At 34.3% G+C, this 15741-nt stretch overlaps 1 protein-coding gene and 1 non-coding gene across 2 annotated transcripts; one reads left to right on the top strand and one right to left on the bottom strand.

The window, feature by feature from the left end:
• Window positions 1–2749: 2749 nt before the first annotated feature.
• LOC127812377 (small nucleolar RNA R71) lies at window positions 2750–2856 on the bottom strand. The gene has a single exon (XR_008025881.1). It is a non-coding gene; the product is annotated as a small nucleolar RNA R71 (small nucleolar RNA).
• A 9098-nt stretch (window positions 2857–11954) lies between these two features.
• Window positions 11955–13921, top strand: LOC127812318 (uncharacterized). Its single transcript, XM_052352745.1, has one exon. It carries the CDS (start codon window positions 12235–12237, stop codon window positions 13753–13755), a length of 1521 nt encoding a protein of 506 aa, XP_052208705.1. The 5' UTR covers window positions 11955–12234; the 3' UTR covers window positions 13756–13921.
• Window positions 13922–15741: the final 1820 nt, after the last annotated feature.

The following is a 15741-nucleotide window of genomic DNA, read 5'->3' as shown; positions in this document are numbered from 1 at the left end:
TCCACCGCACGTGGAGCTATCTCCGGCAATGGGATGGCTGCGATAGGGCCTAGGGGAGGTGTTATACGGCGTGGGCTAGCTTGGGGGCTAAGTTATGGCCGATGATTAGCCAAAGAGTTACCGAATTTTTGTTATGAAACGGGGGCCGAGAGTTTCAAATTTTGGGCAACAAATTGGCCGTATTTTGGTGTGAATCGAAGAGAATAGTTAAGGGGCTTTTGATCCTTGAAGCAAGGAGAAGGATTCTGGAGCATTTCAGATCGATTGGAGCAAGTTTGGTGGTTGTTCGAGCTTGGTCGGAAAGCTCGAGGCAGACGCCTCTGCCGCACCTGTAACAGCCCGTTTGGGGCACTTTTCGATGTCTTTTCGGCCGGCAAGTAGTACCTCTAGGATCAACTCTTCAAGGGCTTCAAAATGGTGGGATTAGATCTTTCATCAGAGCAATCGCCAGCGGTCGAAAATTTGGGGAAGAAGGTGGCGCATGGTTGCACACGCCACACTCCACTTGCACCCACACGTTAGGCGTGTGAGGGCACGTGACAAGGGCTATTTTGGTAATTTTTTTTTTAATATTTTTTTTATTTATTTTAGGATTTTTCATGTTGAAAAATTAGGAAAAATGTTTGAGGAGATAATTATTTTTGAATTATTGATAGAACTTAATTGTTTATATATTTTTACCTAATTTTTGTCTTAACTCTATCATATTTTTCCTACACAAATGTGTGTTTATATGGACTTTATATTATTTTAATCATTTTTTGTAGGAACCCAACAAAGGACATTAATTGAAGATTGGGACATAAAAAAAATGATATTATAAAGTTAATTTTAAAATTAATATTATAAATTAATATAATTAATAATATATTATATTAATGTGGCGTGAACGTGTACTAAGGCATGGCATGTGCACATTTATATATAATATATTATAAGATATTAATATAAGATATATGCTATATTAAGATATATTATAAGATATTGATTATATTATATATAAAATATTATATTATTATGTAAAAAGTGATGTCCATGTTGAGGCAGAATTGAAGCAGCGCATGGAGTCCAAATTGGAAGCCTAGGCCACGCGTATATATATAAAATTATATATGGAATCACGGGGGAGGGATGGGAATTGAAAAGAAAAAGAGGCTCTGGACGGCGCATAGTGAGGAACTGAAGAGAAGAAGGCGCACAGTGACGAGGAACAAATTGAACCGCGGACAGAGCAGAATTGGAGCCAGCAATTGCGACCCAGATCTGATTTAGATCTGAGCAGGGAGCCTCTCTATTTCTTCACATTTAATTTATGTTTTATTTTTATTTTAATAATGTCTGATTAATTTATTTTAATTAGGATTTGAATGGATTTTAATTCTGGAATTATGTGATTATTTGTATGAGGATTTTATATTGTTGTGCTTAATGTTTTAAAGAATTGACCACATTTTAATGATTTAATGATTTATGCATGACTGACTAAAGCATTGTTATAAATTAGATGCATAGACAATATAAATCACATACTTAACTATAAGATCGAAAGATGATTAGTTCATGTGTGGGAATCGAGAAAGCTTAGTGAGTCAAATCTCCTTTTGAGATTAGAGGTTTCCAAAGAACTTAATGCTTATTTTTTTCGTTGATATCTACTCAGAAATCTGACAGTGAAATTAAATTAATAAAGAATTAATATGACTTGAGAAACTTTATTAATTAATTGAGGGAAATCCACCATCACATGCAAATAATTATAAAATACTGTAAGAGTATTTTTGGTTTTGAATCCGGTTGAATAGATAATTACATAAACCAGATTAAATGAAATCTAAAACCCTAGTGCATTTATTAATTAATTTTTCTCACAAAGAATTCAGTTTTTTATTTATTTTTATTTTTATTCATCCGATTAATTAATTAGTTCAACTTAGGTTAAATTAGAATTATTTTGGTATTGTGATCTAGTTCTCGTGGGATCGACATCTTTTCATCACTATATGCAAATTTGACTAGGGTACACTTGCTCAAATTAATTGTGCATAAAATCACACATCAAGTTTTTGGCGCCATTGCCGATGACTAGTTTATTACATATCAAAACTGCATAATTTAGCCTTAAATTGAACATCTTTTTTCTTTCTTTTAGGATTTGCAATTTTAATTTAATTTTATTAATTATTATTTTTTCATTATTTTGAAATTTTATTTTTAATTTTTTAATTTTTAGTATTTTTTTTTTCTTTGTAGGTTTCAATGGTGCATGGCACGCACTAGTGGTGGAGAATTGATACCCCTTGATCAAGAAATTGAAAAAACTCTAACAAAGCAAAAAAAGCAGAAGAGGAACAAGATGGAGCAAGAACAAGCAACCCAAACTAATCCAAGGACACTGAGCTCATATGCTACACCTGCTCTGGATGGCACTACATCAAGCAATAGGAGGCCCAATGTGTAAGCAAACAACTTCGAGATCAAGCCTGTAATTATTCAGATGATCCAGATGAGTGTACAATTTTCTAACCCTAATGATGATCCTAACTCTCATATTGCTAATTTTCTTGAAATATGTGATACTTTTAGACATAATGGAGTTTGTGAGGATGCAGTTCGACTTAGGTTGTTTCCCTTTTCCTTGAAAGATAGAGCAAAAGAATGGCTTAATTATCTTCCAACAGATTCTATTACTACATGGAATGATTTGGCGAAAAAGTTTTTATTTAAATATTTTTCACCTACTAAAACGGCTAAATTAAGGAATGACATAACAACTTTTTCACAATTTGATAATGAATCCTTATATGAGTCGTGGGAGAGATTTAAGGAATTGCTTAGGAAATGTCCTCACCATGGTCTACCTTTTTGGATGCAAGTGCAAACTTTTTATAGTGACATTAATCAATTTTCTCATTCGATGTTAGATGCAACTGCAAGTGGTACCCTTATGAGGAAAACTCCTGAGGAAGCATATGAACTTTTGGAGGAGATTGCAGTCAACAGTTATCAATGGGACAATGGGAAAGCAAATAAAAAGGGAGTTGGAATTTAGAATGTTGATTCTATCACTGTTTTATTTGTTCAAATTGCTGAATTAAATAAGAATTTGGGTAATTTGGGGGTTTAAGCTATGAATGCTTCTTCTTCTTCTTCCCCCCATTTTCTTTCTTATGAACTTTGTGGGGGAGGAGGACATGCTAGTGTAGATTGTCAAGTAAGAAATCCTTTTTCTTCTGGCTCTTCTGAACAAGCTAATTTTATTTCTTAAGGTGGCAATAGGTCAAATTTTAATCTCTACTCCAACACTTACAATCCAGGAAGGAGAAGCCATCCTAATCTTTCTTGGAGTAATAATCAACAAAGAGTGCCCCCCGGCTTTCAACAACAACAACATTAAATTCCATAGGAGAAGAAGCCGAATTTGGAAGATATGATGGCAAAGTTTATCAATAGTATAGAGGCAATAATGCAAAGCTTGGAAACTCAAATTGGACAACTTGCCTAAGCAATTTCAGAAAGACCACAAGGAGGGTTGCCTAGCAATACTGAGAAGAATCCAAGGGAGCATGTAAAAGCCATCATTTTGCGAAGTGGAAAAGAATTGGAAAGTAAAGAAAAAGATGAAGAGCATTCAAAAGAATAAGAAAGCCAAGAGCTTAAAGCCAAAGAAGAGGATCGTGAGTTATCAATGGAGAAAAAGGGAAGTTCTTCTTCACTTAATTTAAAATCTTACAAACCGCCTCTTCCTTTTCCTAAAAGATTTTTGAAGGCTAATTTGGATAAACAATTTGCTAAATTTTTATAGGTGTTTAAAAAGTTGCATATTAACATCCCTCTCCTTGATGCTAAATCACAGATGCCAAGTTATGCCAAATTTTTTAAAGACATAATTGCAAACAAAAGAAAGTTGGAGGAATTTGAGATGGTGAAACTTAATGAAGAATGCTTTGCAATTCTACAAAATAAATTGCCTCCAAAACTTAAGGATTCAGGGAGCTTTTCTATTCCTTGCACTGTTGGTGAAATTAATTTTGATAAGGCTTTATGTGACCTCGGTGCAAGTATTAATTTGATGCCCTTTTCTATTTTCAAGAAACTTGAATTAAAAGAACCAACACTCACCACTGTTTCTCTTCAATTGGCTGATAAAAGTATCAAATATCCAAGGGGAGTAGTGGAGGATGTTTTGATAAAAGTAGATAAATTTATTTTTTCTGTTGACTTTATTGTTCTAGACAAGGAAGAGGATCATGATATGCCTTTAATTTTAGGGAGACCTTTTCTGGCCATAAGGAGGGCTTTGATTGATGTCTAATAAAAAACACTTAACCTTAGAATTTATGATGAGCAATTATTTTCAGTGTTTAAGGCTACGAAATATTCTAATGACAATGAAAAAGAAGTCTTTAGGATAGATGACATTGATGATTTGGTAGAGAGATTAAATGAGCCTATAGAAAATTGCATTGCTAACTCTTTTGATGAGGATGAACAAATTTTAAATGCCAAGAACAAGGCCCTGGTTGTGGGCTACTTGAAAAAAAAGAAAAAATGTTATTCATCCAAAAGAGACAAGTTGTTGCCTTTGGATGTTTCTTCTTCTTCTTCAAAAGCCAAGCCACCAAGTCATGAAAAAAAAAAGTTGATAAGGGTGTTGAGGGAGTAAAAGAAAGGGACTGGATTGAGAGTTGTTAGCATTCAAGGAATAAGTACATCAATTGGCGTAAACAAAGTTTTAATGGAAGAAGGATTCAAGCCTCCATGATGACAAAAACCCAGTCAAGCTAATGACTATAAAGAAGCACTTGACGGGAGGCAACCTATTCAAAATATTGTTTTTTTTATTATTTCTCTTATTTTTTAAAATATTTTTGGATTGATTTCTTATTTCATTTTTTTATTTTTATCTTTCTTCTTCTTTTTAGGTCATGTTGAATAAAGAAATCCGGCCCGTCTTCTTTAAAAGAATAAGGCCAACAATTTTTAAGCATTTCAAGAAGGCCTACATCAGGGGAGTATTGCTTTTTTTTTCCTCTTTTCTTATTTTTTAACATTGGGGACAATGTTTAATTTAAGTGTAGGGGTGGTAAATTCAATAATTTTTCTCAATTTTTTTTATTGCAAAAAAAGAAAAGAAAAAAGAAGAAGAAATATATAATATGCTTGAATAATGAAAAATGTTTTATTTTCATGTTTTGGCCGATTTCATGTTTTCTATATTAACTTTGGGTTAATGCATAGTTAACTCAAGATTGAGAATTGTTCTATTGGATTATTGATGGTAGGTTTAACAGTGTTAAGGAAAATGAATTGATTATATCGGATTATCATGATTGTTGAAATATATGCTTCTTGATAAAATTCATGGGATTTTGTGATTATGCATGATTGATTATGTGAGAATAATATTGTGATTATTTCTCAAAGCTAGGCCTAAACAGAGTTGAAGTAAAATGGGATGATACAAAAAAAAAAGAAAAAAAAGAAGCTATTACATGATTTAATTGTGTTAGTTGCAATGTTTCATGAATTAATTTTGAAGTATGCATGGCATCAAAAGTGATGATTTTACATGACTAATTCTTTCAATTAATACTTTTGAATTTAAAGTTGGTATGATAATAGGGATGGTAACCAATTTTGTGATTAATTATGCGTTGATATGTTATTGGAATTCTTGATTTTGACCCATCATGAAACTGAATTATTTATTTTGTATTTCTTTTTTACTTTGCTTGAGGACAAGCAAAAGGTTAAGTGTAGGGTATTTGATAGGGTTAATTGTTTATATATTTTTATCTAATTTTTATCTTAAATTTATGTTATTTTTCTTACATAAATGTGTATTTATATAGATTTTACATTATTTTGATATTTTTTGTAGTAACCCAGCAAAGGACATTAATTGAAGATTTGGACATAAAAAAAATGATATTATAAAGTTAGTTTTAAAATTAATATTATAAATTAATATAATTAATAATATATTATATTATTTATATATATTATATATTATACTAATGTGGCGTGAACGTGTACTAAGGCATGTCATGTGCACATTTATATATAATATATTATAAGATATTGATTATATTATATATAAAATATTATATTATTATTATAAAGTAAAAAGTGATGTGCATGTTGAGGAAGAATTGAAGCAGCGCATGGAGTCCAAATTGGAAGCCTAGGCCACGCATATATATATATATATATATAATTATATGAGGAATCAAGCGGGGAAGGATGGGAATTTAAAAGAAAAAAAGAGGCTCTGAACGGCTCACAGTTGAGGAACTGAAGAGAAAAGGCGCACAGTGACGAGGAAGAAATTGAACCGCGGACAAGGAAGAATTGAACCCAGCAATTGCGACCCAGATCGAAGAATTGAACCCAGCAATTGCGACCCAGATCTGATTTAGATCTGGGTAGGGAGCCTCTCTATTTTTTATTTAATTTATATTTTATTTTTATTTTAATAATGTCTAGTTAATTTATTTTAACTAGGGTTTGGATGGATTTTAATTATGAAATTATGTAATTATTTGTTTTGTTTGATTCAAAACCTGATTATTATTTGCATGAGGATTTTATATTATTGTGCTGAATGCTTTAAAGAATTGGCTACCTTTTAATGATTTAATGATTTATGCATGACTGACTAAAGTATTATTATAAATTAGATCCATAGACAATATAAATCACATGCTTGACTATGAGATCGAAAGATGATTAGCTCATGTGTGAGAATCGGGGAAGCTTAGTGAGTCAAATCCTCTTCCGAGATTAGAGATTTCTAAAGAACTTAATGCTTATTTTTTTTGTTGATATCTGCTCAGAAATCTGACAGTGAAATTGAATTAATAAAGGATTAATATGACTTGAAAAACCTTATTAATTAATTGAGGGAAATCCACCATCATATGCAAATAATTATAAAATACTGTAAGGGTATTTTTGGTTTTGAATCTGGTTGAATAGATAATTACATAATCTAGATTAAATGAAATCTAAAACCCTAGGGCATTTATTAATTAATTTTTCTCATAAAGAATTCAGTTTTTCATTTATTTTTATTTTTATTTATCCGATTAATTAATTAGTTCAACTTAGATTAAATTAAAATTATTTTGGTATTGTGATCTAATACTCATGGGATCGACATCTTTTCATCACTATATGCATATTTGACTAGGGTACACTTGCTCGAATTAATTGTGCATAAAATCACACATCATTATTGAGGTGAAAATTGAGAGAAAAATAGAGAAAATTATGAAAAAATTGAGGAAAATAGATTTTGATGCTTCCTTAATTAAATTTGATGTTTAGGAAGTATCACAACTCGAGGTTGAGTATAAGTTCAAGTGTTTGTGACTTGGCAAACATTTTGAGGCGACAACCGGTCTTTTCCGAATTGATGTGAGTGATTTGATTCTAGTCTTACCTTGTCTTGGTGTGCATATAGTGAGTTCAGGTGAGCGATTTTACCCTCCCGAGCTTAGGTTGCATGTGATTGAACCGGTTCCGGTGAGCAGTTATACCTTCAAGAACTTGAGATTTTATACATAGACATTTTACTTATGTACTTGTGGCATCGTATGCATATTGAATATATAGTATATTGTATCAACTGTTTTTATTTATAAAAGAGTCTGTGCATGGCATGTGATTTTCATATTATCAAGGTATTGGTTTTCGTGTCGTGGTTATGTCATTGGGGGACAAGATCGGGTCTTCTTGAAAATGGGACAAGGTTAATCCAGGTGAACGAATGACACTGTAAGGCACTCAAGGATTAAGTATGTCGCGGCAAGGTCAACCCCAACAGTGTGTGGAATGGATTTTCCACAGGAGGTTGAGTATGTCAGGGAGATTTCTCAAGTTAGACGTGTTATTGTCGTTGTTGTCTGTATATGCCATGCTCGTATATCTTTCATGCATTCAATAAACTGTTTCATGCCATCACTTAGATGTTTTATCATCTAACCTGGGTTATGCCCCTAGAACATTCAACGTTCCAGCTAGGGACTGCTGCTAGGGCGAGGACAGGGCCAGTTGAGGGCCAATGGTGCTTGTTTGTTAGTCGTTGTATCACTTCAGAGGCGTTAGTATTTATTTTTGTATATGTATGAACAGTAGTATGGTGGTGATGTTATCATTTGGTAGACTGTATTACGTATTTTGTTGTGAAGATACTATGTAAGAGCCACGGTGTTTGATGTTAATATATCCGCTGCGTTATAATATATCTCGTTTAGTTTTTAAGCTTATGGGTCTTGATTAGTTAAACGGGCAAAACTGGAGTTCTCGGGATTCCATCTGCATGCGAAGATTGTTCTTGAAATCACTGCGGGCGCTAGCCATTATATATGCCAGGTGTTTTATTTACAAGTGAAGATAGTTATTATGGCACCGCGCGTGATGGATTTGAAAAAAAAAAAGATTCTTAGAAATTCCCTTATAGTGACACGCTTGTGCAAGGCAGGGTGTTACACTCGGTAATGGTGATATTGCATTAAGCATGATATTATTAACATATCGATAATTGTGTCATCCATATTGACTATGGTGGGATGAGATGTTGCCCTAGTAGCGTAGCTGCATTTTCCCAAAGTGAGAATTGCCGGAAAACCACATAAGTCTCTTGCGCAGGAGATGGATCTTTCCCAAAGTAAGAATTGTTGGGATGTCTGTTTAGGGTTTCGCGCTGGGACTAGAATATTGGTAAAAGCTATGATAGAGTGTCGGTTTATTCATGCCTAAGCATAATTCATTCATGAAATTTATTTTAACCCTCACTTAGAAGATTCATCTTATAATTTGAACTTTTATCTCTGGAATATTCCACATTTCATGTAAATCAAGCAGTAAAAAGGGAAAAAGAGTGGCTGAAATGTAATTTAATTTCAATTCATGCTATTCCCTATGTTTAAAGCACAATTTTATATGTTATTTCCCCTATCGGATATTGTAATTTATTAACTGTTGGGAACAGTAGTGTATGTTTGTGTTTGTATGGAATTACGATATCCTTCAAGTTTCGATACTAGCTTCCACAAATGTTTAAGTTACCATTCCTTAGCTTATCATATGGAATGATGAATATATCTATATATGGGGATTTTATATAGAGGAATTTATAATGATACAAAAAAAAAAAATCTCGAGAATAACGGCACGTCGAGGAAAGGCAAGTCATTACACGAGCGATAGGACTTCCATGTTTTCCTTTGGCTTTTTTCTCTTTTTCTTTATTTGATTTGTTTCGTTTTTGGCTTACTAATGGACCATCTTCATAGCTTTTGATTTTCATGACCTAGTAGGGCGCACCCCACTCGGTCATTGCCTTAATCTCCTTTTGTTTTGCTCATTCCTTGTTGGTCTATTTTTGGGTTGTGCAATGATGCTTCATTTTTGCTAGTTGTTCTTCAATAGGGGACCATTTTCGTAGCTTGATCCGACCGAGTAAGGGGCACCCTACTTAGTCATTGCCTTGCCTTTTCTTTGCCTTGATTATTTTGCTTTTGGATTGTTGGTTTTAACCCATTTGGGTATGCATTTGACCTAGATACCATTTGTAGATTTAACCCAAATCTGCCACTTGGGTTTGATCCATATCCAAATTATCCGCTGTTTGTAGGGCATATCAGGTTTATCTTAACCCGATCTCGTTTGAGTTCTACTTAGGTTTAAAGTAATTTATCCAACTAACTCATTATGTGTTTTGATCAATTTTAGACTCGAATAACTTTTTATTTGCTTGATGATTTTCTATAAAATTAGGTCATGTGGGTTCACCTCAATCCCATCTATGAAACCCAATATTGGGTTTTGCCTAATTTTATTCGATTTGATCAAAATTTGCACTCAATGCTAACTTCTTAACTTAGCTAAATTGGCCCATTTTACAATTTTTCAACAAATTACACTTAGGACCACATTTTTCATACATTCATGCTTAATTCTCCTAGAGTTCTCTAGAGACTCAATAATTCACCAAATTATCACTAAATCCCTTTTTGGGTCTAATTTTAATATCCAAAATTTGCTATTTTTTTTAGATATTATACTTAGGCTTTCTTCAATACTTATGGCAATGCATATTCTCCGAACGTGATGGCAATTATGGTGCCATGGTTTGCTCTATCTTGAGGTCCAACTATGGCTGGAAAAGTGTTCCTTGATTAACACTTAACAAACATTTTCTTTGATGTCATGTTGTTGTCAAATCGCAGACATCACTCATGGCTAGATTTCCCTTGCACATCGTGGCTATGTGGTTTGCATTTGATTGGATGAATGTGTGTGTGATTTTTTCTTTTTTTTTTCGTTGTTGGGTGCATATTGGACCCTTAGTCAAGTATTTTGTGTTATTCAAAAGTATCGAGAGTCACGTAAAAGTGGTCATTTCAAGTATTTTGTGTTGCTAAGTGGACTCCCAATGTTACCATTTATATTTTCCACAAATTGATCATTTGAATTAACTTGAAAACTATTTTTTTTTTTTTAAAAACATGCATACTCAATATGGATTGGCACATAAGAATGCTCAAACCTAAACCATAGCTATATTAATTAATTAAATTTAGGTCATAGGGGATTCTAATGTATTCTATGGAAAGCTTACTTAATTGAAGACGTACTAGTAATATCTAAACAAAAAAAAGAAAACCTAGTAAAAGACATTTAGTCAAAATTCTAAAATTTATTACTAAAACATAATGGGATTGTATATCTTCATTCAAATTACAATTATCTCTTATTTACATTAAACCATTTAATTTGGTAGCTAACTATTGATGGAACTATGCTTGGAATTAGAATATTTGAAAGGAAAAAAAATAAATGTAATAAAAAAGGATAAATTAACCAAACATCCCTATCAGAAACTACTTGAATTTTAAAATTTATCCTATCAATTTTTAATTTTTTAAAATTAGTTATAACATTCTTTGAATTAGTCAGGACACTCAATGAATTTTTATCCTTTTATAATATATTATAATTAATTTAAAAAAAATTAAGAGCTAATTAAAAAAATTAATATGTAAGAGATATTTATATTAAAAGTTAAAAGTTATTAAGATGAAGGGTCTGTTTGTTGTAGTTTAAAAGTTGTAACTTTTAGTTTATAGTTTCAAAAAAGTGGGTATGTAGTGTTTGTTTTAATTTTTAGAATTCTAGCTTATAGTTTTTATTAACTTTTAGAAGGGGTAGAAGCTGACTTTTTCAAAACTGGAGTACTCCAGTTTCTACAACTTCTAATTAAATAGTTACATTTTTTTTGACAAATTTGCCCCTGTTTTTAATAAAGAATTACTCTTCTGTCCACGCAATTAAGGGTCTCTCTTCTCCACCGCCATCTCCATTTTCAAATCTTTTCTTCTTTCTCGCCATTTCCCTTTCTCTCTATACACTAATTAATTTTTTTATAACACTTGGAACTTATACATATACACTAATTAATTTTTAAATTATCATTCTATAATTATTAAGGATATTATGAACAATTATACAAAAATAAGTTATTTTGCAGCTTATGGTATCAAATACCACAACTGTTTAACTATAATTTTTGAGAAATTGTAACAAAAAGTTCACAACTTATTCTAAATTTTAGAAACTATAATCTGAGAAATTAGAAATTATAATTTCTTTAATTAAGTTGTAACAAACGGGGTCGAAATCGTAAAAAAATACGATGATTAATTTTTTTTATTTTTATTTACAAAAATGCTAGTTCCAAATGCTTGAAATGCTAGGGTTTATGGAACAACATGCTCAAATATTATTACTGATCACATCTTTATTATTAAAAGGAACTTTATTCAAAACATTCTTTTTCTTTTTTCCTTTCTATATTTTACGAAAATAAAAATATGAAAATAAAAACAAATTATTTCAATTTATAAAGACTCCCGGATGCGCGTAGAACAGAATCAACAGATAAAAACAAAGACAGGGCGAGAGATAGAGATTAGAGATAGCGCCTTCTTCCTCTCACAATTCACAATCCGATTCTGGTTTGGTTTTCTCTCTCTCTCTCTCTCTCTCTCTCTCTCTCTCTCTCTCTCTCTCTCTCTCATAAAAGCAAATTGTTTTGAGTTTCAATTTCTTCAGTTTCCATCAGTAGAGTTGGATCGATCGATCGATCGTTTTTCTGCACCCCTTTTTGCAAGTTTCAGAGAAAACCCTAAACCCCCAAATCCCTTTAATTTCCTCTCTTTTACAACCATGCTTTCGTCTCCGGGGCGATCGCCGCGTCATCTCTCTTCGCCGTCGCCATATCTCTCCGTGAAATCGGAGCAAAACCCTAGCGATTCTTCGTCGAACCCACCAAAGAAAAAGCCGGCGGTGCTCGACGAGGACACCTATGTGGCGGCCATCGAGAAGATCATCGAGCGCGACTTCTTTCCGGACATCCCCAAGCTTCGCGACCGCCTTGATTGGCTCGAAGCTGTTCGCTCCGGCGACCCTCTCCAGATCCGCGATGCCCAGTTGAAGATCATGGAGCGCCGTGTCGGCAAGAAGGCGGCGGCGGCGGCGGCCGCGCAAGGTAGTATTCGAACAACCCCTGGCTCCACCTCTTTACGAGTAGCGACTCCTTTTGTTGAATTGGGTACAACGCCTACGCTTAGTGTAGAACGAAATGAGCTTTTGGGTGGTTTTGATTCTGAAGAGGGGAATCAAGATTCTGTTGATGTTTCTTTGAATCTTGATGAGTTCTTGAGGAGGTATACGAGTGACGACAATAATAGTTTTTCCAAAATTATGGAGAAAGTGAATAGGAAGAGGAAAGAGAGGTATGTGTATTTGACGGAAGGTGAGGAGGACAAAGTGGGAATGATTGGGGATGCGAAGACGGATCGAATTACGGATGGATATGGGACTTCAGATCAGCCTGTTAGTACATTGGAAGGCTGGAACTACACGGCGAAGAATTTGTTGATGTATAATCCATCCGATCGGGGTGAGGCTCCATTGACTGAGGAGGAAAGAGCAGAGAGGCTTCAGGGCTTGACAAAAGAAATTAATCGATCCAGTACCCGGTTTCATGGTAAAATGATGGATTATAGGCCAAAGGAGGAAGATACTGTTGCAGTACTTTATACCCCAGTTCCTGGGGCAACCCCGGTTCCATTATCGTTGGCAGACAGAGAAGGTGATAAGCTGAAAAAGTATGATTTGGATGACCTCAGGAAGACCCCGAATCCATTTTATGTTGAATCGTCCAAGACAGCTGAGAATGGATATAGCTTTGTTCGGACTCCTTCTCCGGCTCCGGGAGTTGGAGAGTCCCCTTTTATCACATGGGGAGAAATTGAAGGGACACCACTGAGACTGGAATTGGAAGATACGCCAATTGGCATTGGTGGTAATGGTGAACGACCGCATTTTAAGATCCCTTTGCCACCTTCTAGAGATGTCAAGGCCCATTCATTATCCAGGGAGGCTGCTCGTAAATTGAGAGAGAGGTCGAAGATGTTCCAGAAACCACCATTGCCATCACCAGTTAGAGGAGCAAGTGCTAGTCCCAGTGCAAGGACACTCTCTCCTGCTGCTCAGAAGTTCATGCGAAAAGCAATTGCAAAGTCAACACGTTCTATTGATGAATCTCTTCGAGCTAGTTACCGAGGTGCTAGCCCAGGGGTAGGTACTCCAAAAGCTGAAAGGAGTATGTCAAGGTTGGGAAGAGATGGAAGCTTGGATTCTAGGTCACCTTCTGTAAGAGATGGTTCTAATCCCCCTTGGTAGTATCTATCTCTTGCTTTACTGTTGTAGTGCTAGAATATGATCTGTTTTCTACAAATGGTGTTTCTGTAATAAAATCTTCTCTTTTTATTTAGAACTTGTAATATTTGAACGATAAATGTTAGGAAATTACACAAATATAAATATCTTGCGGAGTATTTTATTTGAAGTTTAGTTTTTATGTGATCCTAAACGGCTAACTTTGTTGATAGTTTCTAGTTTAGATGGTTGCATGTAGGTTCATAATTTTTTCTTCCAATGTGTTTATATTGCTCAGTTACTCTCTTCCTATTAATTAATAGTTGGCAAACTACAAAAGTAAAATAAATTGGTTACTCGTTGCAAGACACAGAATTTTCAATCCTAGCGATCCTTATTTCTTTGTATTTATATTCTTAAATATTCTCTTGTTGGGGGGGGGGGGGGGGGGGGGGTTGGGCGGGCGGGATGGATAACATACTGAAGGTAAACCATAGCAGTGTTTGGTAGATAAGAGTTATTGTACAACACAAAACGAAGAGACTTCTTTTTAACAGTGTTCCAAAGTAAAACGTATATCCTTATCCTGGCAGCCTCAAAGGAAATTTCCTGGTCCCATTGGTAACATATTTTTTTTTTTATCAAATGTAAATATGTATAAATGATCAAAATACAATACAAATACTCTGGGTGTATCCAGGTAGATCAAGAGCACCAACTTACCAACTCTAAATTCCTGAAACTAGGGTCACAAATTGGGACAAAACATTAGGATACAAAGAAAAAATAACCCTGTATACATGTGTTTTAACCCTTTTAACAATACAATCGATGAGAAGTCTATGGTCTTCAAAAATGAGCCGGTTCCTAGCTGACCAAATGAGGTAGACAACGCAAGCAAGAGCAATCCTCTTAGCTTTGGCCTGCCAAGATGTCCCTCGAGCCTCCTCCTTTAACCATTTCAAGGAACTAGAGATCGTAGACAATGTCCTTCGAATGCCTATCCACGATTTAATATGCCCCAAATTTCTGCACTTACTGGACATTGGAAGAAGATGTGCTGTATAGTTTCCTCACTGATACCACATAGCCCACAGGTTCTGTCCATATCCAAGTAAACTAGCTTATCCTTTGTAAGCTAGTTTACAAAGGATAAAAGCATGTTTAGGGGTAATGGCAGAATCCCAAACCTCCTTGGCCCAAATCTTGAAAGAACCCTTAGGCCTAAAATAGTCATAGGCCTTTGATAAAATGAACACATCTCCAATCTGCCAAGAATCACCTCATTGCTTCATCCAGGGAGCCTTCCGAGTGACAAAGAAAATCCTTTATGCTTATGATTTTTTTCATTAATGGGGAATCCTCCTTTTTCACCAATCTGTCCCATTGGTAACATAATTTGAACATGTGGCTGATCCTGCAGCCATCAAAGGAAGGATGGATGTTTCAATGTCACCATGTTTTAGAACATGTAAATGTATTGCATTTGACTTACCAGAAAGATCCATGTAGCTAGCATGCAATAGCTCTAACAACGGGTAAAAATACTGAGCTTTTCTACAGAAGAATGTGGGAGTAATTCTGAACTGGGATGTTGTTTCCTGCGGGACAAGAAGGTGCGGCTCCTTTCCTCATTCTTTAGTTATTTTCTTTGCTGCATTATTATATGAGAATTTGTTGCATTCTTGAAATTTCCTTGTGACTTTATTGTCATCTTGCTGTTCAACTTTCATATACCTTTGTCTGGAGCATAATGCTGTTTTAATTGAAATTTTTTTAGAGTAGAGCTGTCAACCAAATCCAAGTTCAATTCACATAAAGATCCGGCCCAAATTCAATTGGAATTGGACCGGATCCTAATTCATCCAAACCCGACCAAACCAGATTCTTCAAAACCTATCTGAGAAACCTTAAAATTTTCTAGCATGTTATTCTAATATTTAAAAGTAATTCAAACATTTATTATTTTTCTGAAAAAGGAAAAAACTTAAAGCTCGTCCCATCAATCTT

This window comes from Diospyros lotus, chromosome 10, assembly GCF_014633365.1.
Source record: "Diospyros lotus cultivar Yz01 chromosome 10, ASM1463336v1, whole genome shotgun sequence".
Lineage (NCBI taxonomy): Eukaryota > Viridiplantae > Streptophyta > Magnoliopsida > Ericales > Ebenaceae > Diospyros > Diospyros lotus.
This window is presented reverse-complemented; position numbering and strand designations above follow the sequence as displayed.

What these genes read in the sequence shown, in the direction of transcription:
- LOC127812318 (XM_052352745.1), top strand. Translation starts at nt 12,235, where the DNA reads ATGCTTTCGTCTCCGGGGCGATCGCCGCGTCATCTCTCTTCGCCGTCG.